At 36.0% G+C, this 20,294-nt stretch overlaps 2 protein-coding genes across 6 annotated transcripts in view; one reads left to right on the forward strand and one right to left on the reverse strand.

Moving 5' to 3' along the window:
• Window positions 1–14,210, reverse strand: part of usp10 (ubiquitin specific peptidase 10) — a 21,064-nt gene extending 6,854 nt beyond the window's left edge. The window contains exons 1-10 of one of the 5 annotated variants that reach the window (XM_014027399.1): window positions 13,952–14,210; window positions 6,895–6,963; window positions 6,580–6,625; window positions 6,070–6,129; window positions 3,665–4,882; window positions 1,365–1,456; window positions 917–1,026; window positions 772–830; window positions 588–691; window positions 111–210 (exon numbers count right to left, since the gene is read on the reverse strand). In XM_014027399.1, the coding sequence (XP_013882853.1) occupies window positions 111–210; window positions 588–691; window positions 772–830; window positions 917–1,026; window positions 1,365–1,456; window positions 3,665–4,882; window positions 6,070–6,129; window positions 6,580–6,625; window positions 6,895–6,963; window positions 13,952–13,972 (1,879 nt within the window). In that variant the 5' untranslated portion in view covers window positions 13,973–14,210. Of the gene's footprint in view, window positions 1–110; window positions 211–587; window positions 692–771; window positions 831–916; window positions 1,027–1,364; window positions 1,457–3,664; window positions 4,886–6,069; window positions 6,130–6,579; window positions 6,626–6,894; window positions 6,964–13,929 lie in introns of all 5 variants that reach the window. The other 4 variants (XM_014027392.1, XM_014027425.1, XM_014027416.1 and 1 more) reach the window with 4 other exon arrangements.
• On the forward strand, window positions 13,971–18,969 carry marveld3 (MARVEL domain containing 3). Its single transcript, XM_014025780.1, has 5 exons — window positions 13,971–13,979; window positions 15,686–15,798; window positions 16,226–16,438; window positions 16,528–16,625; window positions 18,111–18,969. Exons 1-5 carry the CDS (start codon window positions 13,971–13,973, stop codon window positions 18,755–18,757), a joined length of 1,080 nt encoding a protein of 359 aa, XP_013881234.1. The 3' UTR covers window positions 18,758–18,969.
• The last annotated feature ends 1,325 nt before the right edge of the window (window positions 18,970–20,294 follow it).

Below are 20,294 nucleotides of genomic sequence, written 5' to 3' on the forward strand. Positions count from 1 at the left end.
CCCCACCCACCCCCCAAAAAAAATCAAGTTAAAAAAAGGGAGGCATTTATTGGTTTCAAAATAATTTCAATGAAACTTTTAAGTCTAACATCCACAGGTAAGTTGCTTACTCTCATCCTGAGGCAAGATTAGTTTTTTCAGTGCCAGCATCTCCTCATGCAGTCCATTCAGTGTAAAGCCAAGATACTCCTCTGCATCCTCTTGCCGACCCTAAAAAGAAAAAAATAGAAAAATACATCTTTGTCAGCAACAACAAACACAAAATACCTGCTGTCAAATACAAGAGCTAAATTACAGACATCATTCACTGAGACAAAGAGGCAGTGTGTGCATAGACAGGATGAGTCCTATTAGATACCAAAAGATGCCTCTGAGTATTTCAGTAATTCCATCTTTAAAACTGAAGGTTGAATCAGCAAAAGCAGCTAATTATTTTTTTTTTCTGAAAATCCACCCAATTACACGAGAAAATGTCTGACTCCCAAAGGACTTTCTGTTCCTGAAGAATTTTATCATTAAAGAAAAGTCTAATCTTGACGCACCCCTTTGCTGTGAAAATGTAATCTACCCAAAGCAGCATTTCCTACCTTCTCAGAAAGACTCGATTTGATGAGAGTGAGGAGTTTATAAATATAAGTTGGTTCAAACGGTACACCAGGTCGAATGTCCTTTACGATCTTATCGCCAACGTCTGTGAGAACGGCAAAAAATGACAGGTCAGTGAGAGAAAATGATTTTAAACATTTTCACTTGCACTCAGTAACATCTTACTTTGCTGTTTCGGTTTAGGTGGCACAGGCATGTTGTTGAACTCATTCACCAGCCTTACACTATGACAACAACAAAAAAAAATTATAAGAAGTGATGCCACCGGAACACTAGATATCAAATATTAGATGGCAAAAGCACTTCTTACAAGTTGTCGATCATGGGAGTGGACGAGCACGGTCTCTGAGTTTCAGTATGCAGAGGAATGGACTTCATCAGGTGATACATGGGAGGACAAGCAATCAGGGCCTGTAGGGTCTGAGCACTCACAGTTAAGAACTAATACAGACTGAAAGACGAGTGACACCTGTAAACACAATCCAATTTAAGAAATAAACCTGCATGTTCACTTTGCAGAACTTAAAATTATGAAGGATATTTTTTCTGGAACAGTTGAAAACACATTAACAGCAAATAATAAAAAGACATGCAACTATTGCATGRTTTTTGAAAAATTCACTGGGATTCAAACCAGTTTACCCTCTGTGCCATTTTTAGCTTAGAAACAACATACTTATGAAATGAGTAATGTTAACAGCTAGCCATATAAAAATGTACATGTAAAGGGAGGGGGAAGAATGCAGTGAAAAGGATACAGCGTTGATATAGCACCAGTTCCCCTTGTTGATCAGCCCCCTTGGCTGCAAAGACACTGGTTTATGTATCAACTTCACATTCTCAATAAGTTCTGGGGATTCAAACACAGACAGTGTTCTTTAACGGGTAACTTTTTAAAGTACAACAAGCAAGTTACAAGCCTAATTTTATGAGAGCATTTTTTAAAGCAGAATCGAATATTACACCACAAATGACAAGTACATTGCATATTATTAATGTTTCTTTCTCTACTCCTAGCTCTGGTGATTCCAGCACTAGAGGCCATCTGAGATAGAGCAAGAGATCGCTGTACCACGCCTAGGAAGGGAGACTGTCATTGAAAGAAGCACAGCTCCCATGGTAACGTGGATTGTTTTAACAGATGATCTGAATAAACAAAAATCAACATTTACTCTGAATAATAAAATTCATTACACAATAGAAAATAATCATGATTATGTTCCAGGTTGTGCAGCTTTCCTCACTGTACTTCAGACATTAACTAAACAAATAATTTAAATACTGCTTTTAAAACATTATCTGCATCATCAAAACAAAAAACACACAAACCTAGTAGGGTTGGGCAATATTGGCAAAAAAATTAATCACGATTAATTGTGGTATTTAGCTGATAATGATTAATTTGACGATTAGTCCCCTGGAGTCCCTGGACACCCTTATGTCCTAGTCACATGACTAATTTATTGGGAAAGATTTGCTCTTTGTAAAAAATTGTTCCAAATTGTGTGAAAATTACAGATTTCAGGTTATACATCATACTTTAAATTGTGTTGATAGATAAATATAATTACGGAACTTTATTTTTGATGTTCGTCATATTTGAAGCAGAGAGGAGCACCGAGCGGACTGATCAGAGTAATCCCCAGTCAGCCTGCCTGGTGGCATTAATTGTATTAATCGTCAAGTGTCAAAAAGTAAATCAATTAATGTTTTTCTGACGATTAATTGCACATGATAGGATTATGCCCAACCCTAAAACTTAGTCTCAAAACAAAAGCTTTCTAGATTCATTTATGAGGATTTGTTTTAAAATCATGGTTTTTTTTCCCCCTCTTCATTGCCAGATGGGTCTGTGGCTCCAAGCTGCTGCATCTCAAGGAGGTTGGTCTTTTTAAAGTAGAAATGGCACTAGCACAGACTAAACATCAGAAAATAAACACTACCAAATAAAACTTCTTAACATTATGGAAAATTTCCATTTGCATGCGATTGACTTTGCTTTAACTGTCCACAGTTATGCCATGTCACACCAGCCTCCCACAGAGAAAAAAAAAAAGTACTGAAGATTTTTTAAAAGCCTGCAGCTTCAGAGGTTTATAGGTTTTTAAACAATTTGTGTAGACAGACTGCTTTCAAAGAAAGAAAATCTCTAGGAAAAAAAAGAAAGGATTTTGTTTCATTTAAGTTTGAAACTAAACATTTCCTTGGCCAACATGTCGTCATTGTAAGATAAATCAAGCATTTCAAGTGGTAAAGCACTATGTACTGTTGGACACTTTAAAAAAACTCTGATTTAAACAAAAAAAAAGGTAGATCACTGAATAGTTTCCATATTATTACTACTATACAAACCCCCTAAAATGTATAATAATGGAATGAAATCAAGGTGATCTAAATACGTATCTACATACTAATTCAGGAGAAAGCTTGAACAGATGACAATTTTCAGATTTGGCACTAGCAACTCTGTCCCCTTATTTCTGTTTTCATATCCTTGATTAACATAAGTATATGTAATCAAATCAATATTTCATAACTTGTAATGTAAATTTGTATATTATGATTTAGGGAGACACTAAGAGGAAAAAAAGACACCTTGATGTCACAAGACGCACTTAAAGTGAAAGGAATGATCCTTTGTACTATGCATGAGGCCAACAAAGTCTTTGACCTACTTTTAATACCGTAAAGGAATTAAAGCAATGTAATCCAATGATTTTAATTTTTGACAGTTATGCAGTGACGCCATCTAGTGTTCAATTCTTTAATTTTTACTTGTCACAGTGGCTTACTTTTAAATCAGACTGGGAAAAAAATCAACTGAAATGTTTGGATAAGCAGGTGACAATTATCAGGAGTTGACACCTAAAACTTCAACTCTACTCAAAATTTAAAATTGTATGCTCATTCTGGGACAACATTTTGGTCAACTTTGTTCTACATTCCTACCTAATGACCTGAAAGGAATTTAGGAGGAAAACATCCATCACTTGTTCAAAACACCGTAGGGAGTTAAAACTGTTAATAGACAAATGTTATTGGCTTCTTCAAATAATACCTGCAAGTTTAGGGGCCATTGGATCCTCTGACACATGGACAGGACCTTCTTTTATCTCCCCGACCTTTTCAGGTTGCTCTGGCATTGCAAGGGAGGGAGAAACAACTTCCACAACATTCTTTACCTCCACAAAGGCCTGTGGGCCCCCAGGCAGAGGCTTGGAGTTGTGAAAGAGGCTAGCCCAAGATTTAGGAAGGTTGGCAGTGGGTGCAGTGGGAATTGCAGGTGAATGTGCCTGCTCTGTGACTAAAGTCTGGGCAGCACAGTCTGGAGTGAGATGCTGACTCTGCTCCCCACTGTCACAGTCCTCTCTGTGTCCATCGGCACTGACAGGAGCATTGGGCTCTTCTAGCCCATTAGCCACACTTCTCTCTGCTACCTCGCTTCCTTCTAGTTCAGTAGTTGTGGAAGTGGTGGCAGAGGGGATGGCCTCAGCAGTGGAAGGAGATGGTGATTTGGACTGGGGGCTGTGTGGCGTATCTGAAAGTTCGGGACTCTGAGGAGACAAATGAACCTGCTGCTGATCTGCAGTCCTTGGTCCCTCTGTCATCCCTCTGCTTTGAGAGGAGGAACAAGAGGAGGAAGTTGCATTGTTACCATCTGATAAAGATCCTCCACTTGTTAAGTCAAAAGATAAGTCATCAGGGCTATCACAAGTCCTCTGATTGGCAGTGGATGTTGGCGCAAACACAGCAGCTGTAGCAGTTTCTGTAGGGACCGGTGCAGGGGTGGAAAGTTGAGCTGCTGACAAAGTCTTGCTATCAACATCCTCAGGACTGTGGTGTGAGCCTGCAAGTGCATGTCCATTTACTAGTGCTGTTACAGGCACTCCATCTGCTGCACCAGAGCTGTTGCTTCCACCAGCTGATGGATCCAAATAGTTGTAGTATCCTGGTGGCCGTTTTTTCTTTTTCTTTCTTTCTCGCTGTCCAAGGCTGCCAGGGAGTCCGTCTATGTCCTGGCATGACTGGTGATTGTCCAGGGCTGAAGCTTCAGCATCAGCATCGGGCCCATCCAGCAAGTTGAAGTGGCTTCCATCTGGGACATCAGCTGTTGGAGAAGCTGTCTGTTGAGGCTTTGGAGCAGGCTGGCAGCCCAGAATGAACTCTGGAGCCTGGGGGTTGAGGTTACTCGAAACCTTGTACAAAGGATCATTCACCCCAACAGGCTTGGAATCCATCACCTCGTCAACCCCAAACTCGATGTGCTGATAGTCCTCTGCTGCAAAACACATTTGAGTCAATTAAAAACATAGAACACCATTTAAAATACAGTTTAAAGCCTGACGTAAAGGTTGCCTCAGCTTACTGAAGCTCTTTCAGTTAAGACATAAAATAAACCTATAATTGTTGAAGGGGGTTAATTTAACATATTCACTTGGTCTAAGAGGGTACTTAAAAATTTGTCATTACTTATAAAAAATTCCACCCAGCTTCCCACCCCTACAAAAAAAGGACCATTTTGTTTATTTTTAAAATGAAATAATAAAATTGCACAGTAGTTCAAATCCACAATATGAAGTGGTTATGTTTTTAATCTTTGCAAATACTGAGATTTTGCCCAAATAGATCTCAGTAAACAAAGATAAATTTAGATTTTTCAATTGTATTTTTTACCCAATAATAAATTTAGGCACATTTAAACACTTATTTCAAATGTACATTGATCAAATTATTGAAAAATACATTATGACAAGAATGTCACAAAACAAAAAGCAGATAGTCCACACATTATGCATTTACAGTTATTTATAATTAAACATTTAAATCATCATGTTTATAAAATATATTGTAAGGCTTTAAATTATTAAGATGCAATGAAAAGTGCAAGGTGGAAGTAAATATAAATAGGAAAAATTAGTAAGTGCAAATTAGAAAAATCATCTAAGTGGCTTTCATCAGCAAATTGATCATCATCATGATGTTCTGTAGAAGTGAAGAAGCTTTTTTATTGAAAAAAAGCTGATACTTCCCTTTACTGGGACCAAAACAGATGTTATTGAAACAACACTTCATTATTTTAAATTGCAATTAACAGGGGAAAACACTTTTCAGGGATAAAAATATAAACACAAACACACACACACACGCATGTTAGCAGCCACAAAAACCATAACTATGCCCTTAGTTTAACAAAAGCTTTAACTAGTATATTTTAATCAAAGCTCAATCAAATTTCTGTGTAATTTGTAGCCCTGCAGTAGTGCAAATGCATTAAATGCAAAAGAAGATACTTAAGAGTATCTTGAGCATGCAAAGCTCTGAAGAAAATTTTCAACAGACAAGAAAAAGAATACAGATGCACAGTTTAGAAAGCCACCAGTTTTTGAAACCTGGAGTTTTAGTTTTAAAAAGGTCATATATAACAACTTGTCAAGCCACAGGGCATCAGACCTGTCAACTCACCGCAAACCTGCAGTCCCATTGACTCCATAATATAAGGTACAGCAGGAGTGCAGTAACTTCCTGAATGATCAATACAAATCAAGGTAAGGCAAACGTTACGTGCAAAGGGACACCACTGAAAGGGAAGGTGGCTGCAGTGATATTCTTAAATTTGGTGGCCAAAATGTTTAAAAAAGAAAATGGTATATTCTTACACTTCTCTTCTAGTTATAATCCACTTTAAGATATAATATGCATAAATAAATAAATAAACAAATAAACAAACAAATAAATAAATAAATAAATAAATAAATAAATAAAAACATGCAAAAGGCATTGTTCTGCTATGTCAGTTAAGCCAGGATCCAATGTCACGCTTTAAAAAGACCGGCTTTAAAAACATATTACCATTAAAAGATCAACAAAAGGTTCTTGCTGGGATTTTAAAAAGATTGTATTTTGATGTTTTAATTTTCAAAAAATCTATATACAAATGCTTGCATTGTCAGAAAGTTCTTCTGAAATACATACCTGAAGACTGACTGACGCATGGAACTTTGTCATTGAAAGGAGGAAGCTGTGAAAATGTTAACACAAATTTAAAATTAATTGAAATAGATTAAAACAGGTTTATGTAAAGTGAGGTTTTATTTAATCTTAATTTTTAAACAGCGTACATGTAATGTGTGTAACCAATTTCAAGCCTCAGATCTTCAGGAACATATCAGGTCAAAACGTTTCAATTACATGACCATTGAGAAGTGTGTTTGTTCTTGAACAGTGGAGGCCACAAGAACAACTTGTAATGGTTAACAGCATGCACACAACTAAAATAAAACTCCTTACCTCAACATAAAATCGAGGAGTCACAAAGAATTGATTGATCTCATCAGGGCTGAATTCCCCAAATATATACTGTGAAAAGAAAACAATAAGACCAGTTAAAAAGACAAGAACAATATAAAATCAAATTCTTCTTAATTTATATATACCTATATTTTTTGTTGTTGTTTTGACCTAATAGTATCAGAAAAAGTTGTCTCAAATTTTGTGATGTGCTTTTCATTAGGTCTGACAACATGCAGGCCTTACAAATCATCTCAAGGTTAATGTCTAATAATAATTAACATCTCAAAACCGGAACTTTATCAAAAGCTGCTATTACCTGATATGTAGGTACAAATATGTTTACAAATTTTGTGATCACTCAACCGGTAATGCAATCCTATCATGTGCAAAGGTAAAGCAAATCATAAAATGATGAGTCATGCAGTGTTACAGATAAACCACAAACGGCTCTAATTTGACTCCAGGAATGATTGCTCTCAAGAGAAGCGAATTGTCCTAAAGCTTATACAAAAACAGTGGTGTAAAGTACAAAACAGGGGTGAGGAAGGTGTTAAATTATTGACTTCTGACAGAATGAAACTTCCACTTTACACGTGAGAAACATTTGACCCATATGCTAATGCTAGGATTACACGTCTTTAGGTGGAAGTTTTTGCTCAGTAGTTTTCCTTAGGTCAAACCAAAAACTGATGCAATACATAGTCAATGATTACAAGACGAATCATTCACTAAGATAAGGACAAGTGAATGTTTGTTCATGTAGCATTTCTCAGAAATAAATTTAATACATAATGCTGAATGTGCCCAGGGGATCCTTTCATTGGTATAATTTGCAAACATACCTTTAATTTGGAGATTTGTTTATGAAAAGTATTTTAAGGATTGCACGTTTAGGTCAAAGTCACTGCCCTTTTTCTACAAAAACCAACAGTATATATTTTTGTGTCTTTGACTGTTTTTTCCATATTCAAAAAGCAAATAAAAATTACAACAAAGTACATGATGTGTTTGATCAAAAATGTTTTTTGGATTATTGGTAAAATCTTTCAGGAAAAAAAATTACCACTGTCAACTGAATTTAGTTTGCTCTCTCATGGAATCATGTATAACACCATTAATTACTACTAATTACACTTACAGCATTAGAAAACTATTCTAGTAGAAATAAGAGCAGTGTGAAACACCACTCTTTAGTCTGAGACGGCAGAGTGAATTTCAAAATAAGTCGAACTACTGCAAAGAAGGAAAACCGGTTTTCAGCTATTTATGAAAGTACACAGCTTTGTGCCTCAATTTCATTGTAGCATGCAAAAATCTTGTATTGAGAATTTTAACACTTTTACTTAAATTGAATTCACTCCATTAAATGCTGCTGTCCACTTTGTTACATTGTGTATAAGCTCTTGAATATCTTGGATTACTTTGCAAATTTTTCAGAATAAATTACAGTGTATGCAAAAGTCTTTACAGTGAACTATAGTAAAAATGTTTCAATTAACAGAATTAAAAAAATAAAATAAAATGTGTAGTGGCACTGATTTAACCATTGGTTGGTTTAGCTGGCTTATTACCAGTAACTAGTTTTCTCTTCAATATTAGTGAATGTGCTTTCATTGTAAAGTAGATAAGAAAATAAGTGCTTAGAAAGAACTTCAAAATAATACATTACACAGAAATCGCCAAAAACAGAAAAACATGCACTGACAATCCAAGTAAAAATTCAACTATTTATTAAATGATTAATCAGAGAACAGCAGGCGGATTCATAAAATCTCTTTGTTCATCCATGACATTTTATCTATTTTTTGCTGCTGTTACTCAAGTATGTTTTCATAAATGGTTTAAATTTCAAAATGTATGTGTTGCATCTTTGACGTATGACCCTTACAGCTTCAAAAGGAAACACCATATTGTGCCACACCAATGTCCACGTGTGCATGGGAAACAAAGCAACTGAAAAAAGGTGAACTGAATTCACAGGCCACACTGATAATCCTTTTAAAGCAATAAATAGCAGATTGTGAAAAGGGAAGGCCCAGAGAAAAGAAAGTGCAGTTTAAGCATATGTATCTCTTTGCAAACAAGGCCTCACACGAGGGCCCACACTGCTGAAATGGCATTACAAGTGACAAACAACCAACTATAATCCAACGGCCTTGGGATGGCTGATGCTATCACAACAGAAAGAATGTCCCTTTGCTTCTTTTTGTAGGCATGCCATGCATACCGCACTAAGCTTCTTTTGTTGTTCCTTTGCACAACCAATTACCCATCTGCATAATTCCAGTAGTAGTTTAATAACAGAACCTTGCAAGTGTTTCTGCACAAAATCTTGACAAGACAATTACAAGGATGAAGATTAAGAGCTAGACTAGCATAAGAACGAAAATGAATAACTTGAAGTTTCACAATCATTTACTGATACAGTATTTGGAGACATTGTGCTGCACAAATTTAAAGCCAGACAATAAAATAATCTAGTAGTTCAGGAAAGTCAGCATTCCTAAACTTTTATCATTTACAAATGTAAAACTTGTCACCAATGGCTTTGTCCAAACCATAAAACTAAATTGTTTCAAAATGGGGAACAAAATATATTTTAGGTTGATGTGAGTGACAGGGAAAAAATATATATTTTGGTATTAAACCCTATTTAGGCATTTTGTGTCAATAAAATAATCTACAGCAGTTTGACTGTCAGCCTCCCTGACAGGCTGAGTTGCACACCTGGTGGTCTTTGAAATAAATCTACTCTGAACAGAGTATGTTGCCGAAATGTAACCAATATTAATTTTGTGACATTTGTAATAAAGATTAACCTTTTACAGCAGGGAGTAGGGCTGGGTTTTAAAATTTTGATTTAATCGATCTGGATCGATTCTCGTTCAAATTTGGGAAAATCGATTCATAAGTCATGAGATCGATTTTATTCCCCATGGGTGTTGAGTGCGATGAAGCTGCGCATTTCCATGCTGTGTGTCACTCCTGGCTTGCCGTAGGTTTACAGCCGGCTCACGGTCAGCGCTAACATTAGCTCCCGACAACAAGTTGTCTGGGGCAAAACAAAGATAACAGAGACCATGACAACTTTTGTTTGCAAAGATTTGCGCTTGGACGCGGTAGTGGGAAACAAAGCTTCGAGCAGCTCGAACCAAAACTAAGGTATGTAAATATCTGACTGAAACTGTTCTCCTCGGCATGTATGAATGTCTGAATGATGTCAGTCTAACAAAATCCTTTGTGTTACCAATATTATTTATAAATTTTAGAAACATCTTAATGTAATTCACAGTGATGGAATGTTTTAGCTGAAGTACTTTTTTCCCTCCTTTCTTCTTGTTGTTTTATTGAACAGAAGGTAACAGAAACATTACAATGTTCATATGCTCAAAAGAGTGGGCAGAAGTATACACTTACATTATCCCACCTCTTCTCCTGTAACCTTTTCACTTCTTAATGATCAAGAAAATTTTTAGTTTCTTAAAAAAAACTAATGTATACAACACTTTCTCTTGCAATTGAGACAGTTTTGTTTCAAGATTAAACTCCATTTTACAAGTTTGCCCATAATGTTTATAATTTTACCAACACACTAAGTTAGAATTAGTTTCCACTATTTATAGAATTAGTTCATTTGAGAATGTCTTACATATCAAAGTAAATGTGTTACTGCATGATATCCTTAACTAATTTAAAAATCAAACTGAATCGTGAATCGGATCGGGCCCCTGTGAATCAAATCGAATCTAGTGCTGTACCAAACGATTATTTTCTAATCGATTAATCTAACGATTATTTTTTCGATTAATAATTATTTTAACAACAAACCTATAAGTTATTCTGATGTGAGTGCACTGGAAATTTAAAATGTTTTCATCAAATTAACAAGAACAGTTCTTTAATATTGTAAAATTTTCTTTAATAGTTTTTTCATGGACACAAAATATGCACTCTAGAGTCAATTCTTTAACAAAAAAAAAGCTTAAAAGATTTAACATCAATGAAAAACCTCAACTAAAGCATATAAAATTCAAGTAAAATAAATATAGTGCAAGATGTTAACATCTTGCACTATATTTTTTCCACTATCTTTATATCTTATATATCTTTATATATTTGTCTTTTCACTATATTTATTTTGCACAAGCAGCCAACACTTGTTGGCTGCTTGTGCTCTTTAGGTCAGATGTGTGTCAGGAAGCTCCTCTGTTGTTTGAGACGCTGGGGGAACCATCTGATGGGGGAACGTGGCTCGACCTAACACCGGTCTCTGTTTAATGGCGGATGAAATAAAGAAAGTGGCGGTACTTTATTTACTTTGAGCAAGTGAATGTCGTGCTCACAAGATAATTAATCCACCAGATAATTCAGAGGCGGTCTGTTCGGTGAGTTTTACTCCAGGAACTGCGAGGCTTGTTTTCAAGCTTCAGACTGAACTGAAGCAGCGGCTGCTGACGTCATTACGCTCTTGCGCGATGCTGCGTTCAGGACAAGCATGAAAAACTCACCACTCTTATGCCAATACGGTCGCAATGATGCATTTAGGTACAGAAATGGAATTGCATGAACATTCACATGGTGGTTATGTAAAACAGCAAATCGATAAAAAAATCTGCATCGACAAATTTACATAATCGACGTCATCGATTATTTCAATTAATCGGTGCAGCCCTACTTGTGACGTCCACGGCCTACCCCAGTTACCACTACTGTGCATGTGTGTCAAGAACAGAAAGGCAGATGTAGCAGTGGAAGGTGTCAAAGCAGTTTGGTGAGTAAAACAAAGAACAAAAAAAAAAAAAAAAGAAAGAAAAAGAAACCGATTAATCGATTATTAAATTAGTCATCGATTATTTTAATAATCGATTAGTTGTCGATTAATCAGTGCAGCCCTAATCGAATCGATTTGGGAAATCTGAATTGATACCCAGCCATAGCTGGGAGGAATCATTTAGAAGAAGTTGTATTTGCACAGGCTGTACTCTCTAGATCCCTGAGCTAAACCATTAAGCTTCGAAGTTAATGAGATGTTAGGCTTTTCTTGTCAGAGACAAGACAAAAAAATACTTCAAGATTTTTTTTAATATGCTACAACTACCTAACTGATTAATAAACAAACAACAACACTCAACTTAACTAAACAATATACAAAAAAATGTGTGAAATCAAACGTTTGAAAATGAATTATGGCAGAAATTTATCTAGGTAATGTTGCTTTTTTTCTCCCACGAAAAAAAAAAGAAATAATTTTTTTCCATTAAATAATACATTTCAGAACTTAGACATATTTATTAACATTTTTTACTACTTTGAGGCTTCTCTTTTCTAATAATGTGTAATTACAACATAAGAACTGAATCAATAGATGCAGGTAATAAAAAAAACACTTTAGTTTTGAGAATTTCCAGCACGACATGTTTGCTAAGTTTCCTCTCAGAACAGTGATGTCACTTTGCTGCTGGGGCCACACATCTAGTTCTGTCTCTGCCTAAACTGTTTTCAGATGAAGACAGGTAACCCAACATTTATTCTTGTGTTTTTTACCTTACTTGGTGCATGTAGTCAAATCATTTCAACTCCAACATTTGCACTAACCTTGATGTGAAAAAAAATGAAGCTTTTGCAATTTTGAAACAGTTGAAATGTTGAAATCAACAACGAACCAGACGAAGCAACTTTGTCATCTTAATTTTCTACAATCTGCTGGGAAATTTATTACTCAGTATTGACTGACTATTGACAATGTATCATTTCAGTAAAAGAATAAATACCCTTTTATGTACAATGATAAATCAATATTTGGGTGTTTACATCTTAAAACATCACAAGTTAAGTACACCTATTGTGGAAAAAAAACTGAATATTGTTTTACATATCACATACATGTACAAATTGCATTAGCCATTAGTTTATTGAGCAGTTAGCCAATAGAAAAACTCGTGTAGGGGGCAGGGAGGTGTGTAAAAGCATGCACAATTGGGTATTTAGTGAGATTTCACTTTCTACCGTTCATAATCCTGGTATAGTGTGCTGTAAGTCAAAGGCGTGAAATTCCACGATGCATTTATCATGTTGTTGATTTTGATTCAAGAAGAAAACTTTATTCAGTGGGACAACAATCCTTAGACCCAGCAAGTTACTGTTTGCACACCCTCAAAATGGGCCTTCTCACATGACAGTTAGCTTCACCAGAAATACCACCCAACTTAGTTACTCGCAATTCAAGTAAAGTTACACAGAAACTGGCTGTTTGTTACTTAAACTGCGACACGTTTAACTGTGCATAACCATATGGTTAAATAAATATGCCAATATTTCACTGAAGGCCCACGCTGTCGCACTGTACGAAATGACAGCATACACACCACCTGTGCAAAGCAGTTAGCCTGCTAGTAGCTAAAAAAAAAAAGGCTCGAAAACACATTCCGTCTTCCGTGTTTACATCTGCACAGAAACGTGTAAAGGTGGTGTGCAGAAGTGTTCCGTAAAACAAAACAATTAATCTAATAACTATATGAAATAGTATAATTATGACAACGCAGTAAGTTACGAAAACAAAGTGTAGAAGGCCCGTGTGTCAGCACAGAGCAGGTGGGCCATGCATTCACGCAGCAGTTTCCTGTGACTTTACACATTCTAAACGACTCGTGACAAACATGGAATCTAACAATAAATACTCTCTGATGCTGAAATGTGAACGATTCGGTGTAATTTAGATAAAAGCGTTTGTCATCTCTTCAAAACCAGAGGTAAAGAATATCGCTGGCTCACATATGAATGGATGAGCGTACGGCCTGTTAGCTAATGTTGCCATGCTGGTTGGGTTTCAATGGGGGGGTGGAGGGGGCATTAGCAAGCACTTTTCAGCACTTCAATGACACGACTAGCCCGATATTTCACATGACAACACGCAGATGATTGCAACACTGATTATATTTTGACAACGGTTTTGGTGAAAAATACTGCAGGAATGAGAGTCGAGCATAAAGCTTTAAACAGACGTAACATTAAATCCAGCTTGAGTTGTTTTACCAGCTAACGTTAGCCGTGCTACCTGGTTGCTGTAAGAAGCCATGCTCCCGGTGAGATTCTCCTCCGCTGACGAGATGAAAACTTCCCCGGAAGGGTGTTACGGGTTTGTAATAACAACTACAAACGCTGCTCTACTCCGTCGTCATTGTCAGCTGTCCAACGATGTATTGGTAGTCGAATATTGAAATCCATTTAATGCATCAGCATTTCACGCTACTCGCGTGGCCATATTCCTCGCTAGCTAGCCAAACCAGCTCGCGGTCGGTTGGAGGTAGCGCGTGAGCTCGAGTAGTAGTAACAATAAACATTTCCGGTAATAGTTGGCTGGACTCTTCGCAATAAAAGTCTTCACCCTCTCCAATAGTTATTTTAGTTAGTATATTTCTATCAAATTCATCATGTAATGTTTAATTTAAAGCAGCATGAAGCTCTTGTACTTATGATTGTGTCAGGTAAAGTGTTTTTTAGTGGTCTTATTAAAAGAATAATAATTCTATGATCCAGTGTATGTATGTGTACATATATATATATATATATATATATATATAAACAGGCCTACCAAAAATAAACAGGCCTACCAAAAATGTAAAATGCCTCACCAAAACAAAAGTCCTGCTATAAAATACACTTTATGTAAAAAATTATATGCAGGAAAATGTCTGTTAATGTATTGAAGTTATTCTGTAAATACACTAGGCAAGATCTGACTGGTTGATATTATACATGAGATGTACATATGAATGTAGAATAGGTGCAGACCCTATTTTTTTGTAGTCAGTAGTAAATTAAGACATATAAAGGTTATATGACTATTTGTAGAAGAAAACAGAGAGGAAAAAACAAATGTTGGCTCACAAATCAGAAATTTATTAATTCAATACCATTTGTGAGGTTTTTCATCAAGGATGTCCAGTCTTGGTCATCATCATCAAGGGCCACTATCCTGTGTTTTTTAGAGTATTCTTTGCTCCAGCACACCTGATTGTAATGAATATGTGATTAACGGGCTTCTGTAGAACTTGAAGAGCTAATTCAAACACGGAATCAGGTGTGTTACAGCAGGAACACAAGGAAAACCTGCAGGACAGAGGTGCTTGAGGACCAGAATTGAAAACCCCTGTCTTAGATAATAAGAGCATTCATGAAACTGCCCTTAAGAAATTCAGAGAAAAAAAGATGCTTTACTGATCCCAGTGGGAAAGTCACAATTTCAAGAGGTCAAAGCTAAATAATTATTTTTGAAGTCATATGTTTACTGAAAAAACACGAGGTGCATACATTTGCCCTAAGTTATTGCATTTAAGGAAAAATACCTCAAAACAGTAGATTATGTCCTGTATGTATACAGTTTTGCAATTTCATTGGACTTTTAAATAAACAGGATGAAAGGGTATAGAAATTTTAGTGGCTTTTATTGTGAAACGTTCATGTTTCTTTGGCGGAAACAATTCAGTTGAGCTCAGTAAATCCACGAGCTTGAATACTGACCTCGTGCACTGTGTTCGGTGTTGTCCTGATTAGGGCAAGAATCAGTTTGGTCTCTGCGACTTGATAAAATGAAAAACAGACATTTTTTAATCACCTTTTTTAGCTCAGTTTGTGCGGAAGCTGCAAAATAAAGTTTCAATTTGTGTTCAAGCTGAGCCTGAAAATAAGTGTTGATTTTGTCTTAAGCAAGTAAAAACTAAAACCCCAAAAAATATTTAAAAAAAATAATGTATTTGCTGTGGAAACACGTTTTATATCCACCTTGTAGCAAGAGCGAAGGGTTTCCCAACGAGTGGGCGTGGCTCAGGACGGGCGACAGGTGGGTGAAGGAAAGGAATCAGGAAACGGGGCAAAACAAGTCAATAGTTACGGAATTCAAAGGTAGGAAACAAACAAATGTATAACAAACAAATATATAAGCTCACTGAGATTTTATGCTTAAACTCGTAAATATTAATATATCAAAATTAGTAAAAACGTATTTGAATCGATCTTTTTTTGCCGACATTTAATAGGCAAATTTTCTGAAGTTATTTTGCTAACAATAAACCTTAAGCTATTTTATATATCCATACAAACGCGCTAAGCTGTAAGCTGACAGGTGTTTTCGTCTTCTGGCTACTTCCTGAATATATCTAGCTTCAGTTGTTCATTAGCTTCATCATCCAGTAATTATTTTTCATGGTGTAATCTCCCAGGCTGCTGTGCTGTTTGTCTTGTAGGCTCCATATCCTTGCACTAAGACTCAAGCCAAGTATCCACTTTGTTGCGCAGTAATAGGATTCATGTCCATAAGCTTCTTTTGCAGGAAAAGGAAGATGCCAGACAGGGGAAAGCACCATCAGAGGAGTGATGCAGAGCACAGGAGCAGGGATTACTCCCACAACGAACAGTCCCTGTATACAAAGGGACGAGGGCCWGCTGGGGACAGGAGGGCCGAAGAAGACAGAAGGGTGACAAGTCCTGCTTACAAGGAGGAACCTGCATACAGAGACCATCAGCATGAAAGATCCTCCAGGCTGTAAGAAACCATCTAGAAACAGCTGTCCTCAGCACAGACAGCAAACCTCCTTTGGCAGTTTTACTAAAATTAATATGTTTTCCTAACAGGCCCAGAGAGACGTCAGTGTATCACCCTGATGCAGAATATTATGTGCAAGATCACAGAAAGCCCCTGTACAATTTCAGATACATCCTGACAGCAAGAGGTAAGATTGTTTATGGAAAGAAACCATATATATTCATGATTAAATCAATAACAGCACAGGATTCTTGATAAGCTTCTGTCTGTGAATTCATGAGCTGTCAGTCACCAAAATAACCCATGAATTACTGAATAAATTTTGATTAAACTATAGCTAAATAACATTTGGAGTCAGCCTGACTGATAGCTAAATGATTTTTTTTTAAATATCTCTAAAATGGCAAGAACTCACTTGGTTTTACAGATACTAGCTAAACATTTGGTGTGGTGGTAGCCGAGACTGATCCCCAACACCCATTTTAACTGCTAACAGATTGTCTTTATGTGTCTTTAAAATGGGATTTGTAAATTGTTATACATGCTTTTCCCCAAAGTTAAATACAGTAGATTAAGTGTGAAACAATCACTGCATTATACAATATATACAGAGCTTTATTATTTAAAAACGCTTTTACTTTGTGCAGCGATGCAATTGATTTTTTTTATTCTTAAGTAATTTATGTAAAGCTTAAATGTCATCTTAATGTCAGCTCTGATAATGAAACTTTCTGCAGTTAATCACTGGATGTACCTCTGCAGCTCACTAACTTTTAAAGCCAATGCAATTTAAATGGGACATATTCAAAAATCTACTTTTTTAGTTGTTAAATGTAGTTTCAATTTAGATTTTGCAGAGGTGCTGCAAAGATATCTTTATTTTCTGTTTGGGTCATATTTTTTCAACCTGTTCAGTTTTCTGTATTTTCTATTATGTTTTCTGAACTATTAAGTCAAATTATTTGCAACTGAACTGCCAAATAAGGCCTGGACTGTCATTCCCCTCTGGCTCTGGGTCAGACTCTGGCCTCAACATGTAAGGCTGGATGGGACAAATCTTCCCTTGTTGACTTCTTTAAATTAATTTGTAAATAAAAAGTTTCTGCACTGCTGTGTAGTTGTAAACCCCTCTATCAAACTAGAATAGACCGGTCTTGAAGCTGGAGGGGGGGCGGGGGGTGAAGCACCTTGTTTGGATGTAAAGAGACAACCTCAAAATGAGTTTCACCTTGTAAAAAGGGTGAAAGAGGGGCTTGTGGGGTTACAATAAGGAGGAATTCAGACCAAAGCATTGCAGTTCCACTTTATATAGACCCAACTGAATGATTTAAATGTGAAAAAGAAGGATTTAAAAGCATGATATGTCTCCTGATGKTTGCTACAGTCAACTGATCATAGAAAAATGTAATTTGTTTCTAACTCAGTCAGTTACTCTCTAATATTAATAATAATAATTCTGTAAGTAGCTTAATGAAATCCAAAGCCATTACCATTTTTCTTAATTGTTGGTTTCCACCGGTGGTCTTCTACACAAATTCAGCTATTTACGTATACTGTATATTGTAAATGCTTAAAAAAACTAAATTCTTGTGCTTCTACCAGTCATCACTGTAGCTTTCGTGTGTGTGTGTGTGTGTGTGTGTGTGTGTGTGTGTGTGTGTGTGTGTTTCAGGTATCTGCCAGATCATGCAGTTCTTTGTGAACTTGCTCATTGTAATCTGCGCCGGTGTACCGTACAGCAACAATGGTGGTTACCGTGACCTGGCCAGCCTCGGTGGAATTTACTATTATCAGTTCGGAGGAGCCAATGCCTTCACTGGAGCCGACGCAGCCAAGGTGAAAGMGCTAGACAGCCTGTTCCACCAGCTCAAGCGGCCCCCGTATGTCTTCGCGATGGTCTTTGCCGGGGTTTTGATGGTCTACGCCTGCGTCRTGTTTGCCCTGGGAGTTTTCCGAGTCCCTTATCGCTGGCCTCCGGTGCTGCTGGGGGAGGCTCTGCTGAGCTTCCTGATTGGCTTGGGTTACATCCCTGCCCTCGCATTCTACTTTATTAAAATACAGGCGACTTACAATGATCCCATCTGTAAGGAAAGAGAGCAGATGTACAGGAGCAAAGGACACAAGGGCTTTGACTGCCAGTTTAATGGTGCAGACATTGCAGGAGGACTCTTTGGAGTGTCAGGGGTTTTTGTTTTTATWTTTGGTGCAGTGTTGGCATTCAGAGCCTTCAGGTCAGTGCGACAGCTTAGAAAGCAAAGTTCAAATGAGAACGAGGATTATCAAACTGGCTTTTCTCTTCCACGTTTGAGGGAAAGCTAAGCTGAMTGGAAGTCTGACAAAAATGAGGCGTTTATGCAGCTATGCTAATAATTACACAAGTACTGTGTTTTCTATAAAATTTTAATACAATTTTAGAATACTCGTATTTTTATACCTCTTCTTACTTTTTATAGCATTTTTTAATTGATTGTACTTAAAACTTGTTACAATATGTATTATGAGTTTTTGTCTATTAAAAGGTGGATTAAAATRTATAATGGCTGAAAGTCATCATTTATTTTATATTGTATAGCTTTTGTGTAAATAGGAATAAACCATAATTTAGACACAATTTTTTTATCAATTTATTTATTTTATCAAAGAAAATTGTTTTATGTATCTCAATGACTCAGCCTGTGAATTATTTGTCCTTCCAATTATGTCTTAATTGTAAAAAAAAATGCTATAGACTGAGGAAATCAAATGTCACTTTTATTTTTTAAAAAATTTGAGTGTTATTGTGCCTCATGGGTTTACAGTTAAAACTCATAATTGAAAAATAGCAATGTACTCTCAAAATCCAAATAAATTTGTATTTTTTTATCAAAACTTTAAGTCTACTGAAAATTAAAGTATTTTTATTGCACTTTAATGCCTCTAAGTCGGTTTAAAAGTAGGAAAAATACATGAATTTTGTCACGAGTTTATTTTTCCCATCTGCTTCCTTGAGTTTGAGATGTAATTCCAACCTTCACCAGTAGGTGGCAGCTAATATAACACGGTTTTTGCAGRTTTTCAAATGGCTTCCAAGTATTGAGGTAAATTGCTGTTCGTAGCTGTTTTTATAAGGTCTATTTGCTGTTTGAAACAACAGAAAAACCTACTTAAATAAAAACACATTTTATATAATTATAAAAATTAATGAATGGGTTTCAAATAACTACTAAGAAAGAAGAAAAACTGTCTTCAAAAAGTGTCAGAAAAAAGAAATAATGAAGATAAAGTACCCGAAATAGACCATATCCATCAAACCTTTATATAAATTTTAACATTAAGATTTCTGATTAAAGTGAACAGATGAGCTACTGAGCATTAAACATGTCTTGATCCTATTCAGAGACAAGAAATGTAAAAGTAGAGTAAAATGGACATTACACAAAACAGTTCACAGTAAAAAGTTTTATTGCTACTTGGCTTAATGTTAATACAAAAACAACTTCTCTGCAGAAAATAATAATAGCAGCATTGAAAATCAAAATGACTATTTTCCTCTTCAAGAAGGTTCAAATGAGTGTATGTCTGAAAAACAGCAAAAGTGCTCATTTTTAATTATTTTCCTAAATAATAAGAAATCTATTTAAGAATTCTTAAACTCAAATTTTTTGCAGGAATCTCCATGCTAGAAAATATATTGTATATGCTCCACTTTTTACAAATAAATCACAATTTGTATGTAATATATGTTTTATGTTGAGGACATGCTTTTAACATTAAATACAACAACAGTTAGTACCCTCAGTAATGCTGTAGTATCCCAATCACTTTAAATTCTGTAGCAAAGAGGGAAATAGAAATTTGCATGATACATGGAAGTACA

The sequence above is a fragment of the Austrofundulus limnaeus genome, unplaced genomic scaffold (genome assembly GCF_001266775.1).
Source record: "Austrofundulus limnaeus strain Quisiro unplaced genomic scaffold, Austrofundulus_limnaeus-1.0 Scaffold5, whole genome shotgun sequence".
NCBI classification, from domain to species: Eukaryota; Metazoa; Chordata; class Actinopteri; order Cyprinodontiformes; family Rivulidae; genus Austrofundulus; species Austrofundulus limnaeus.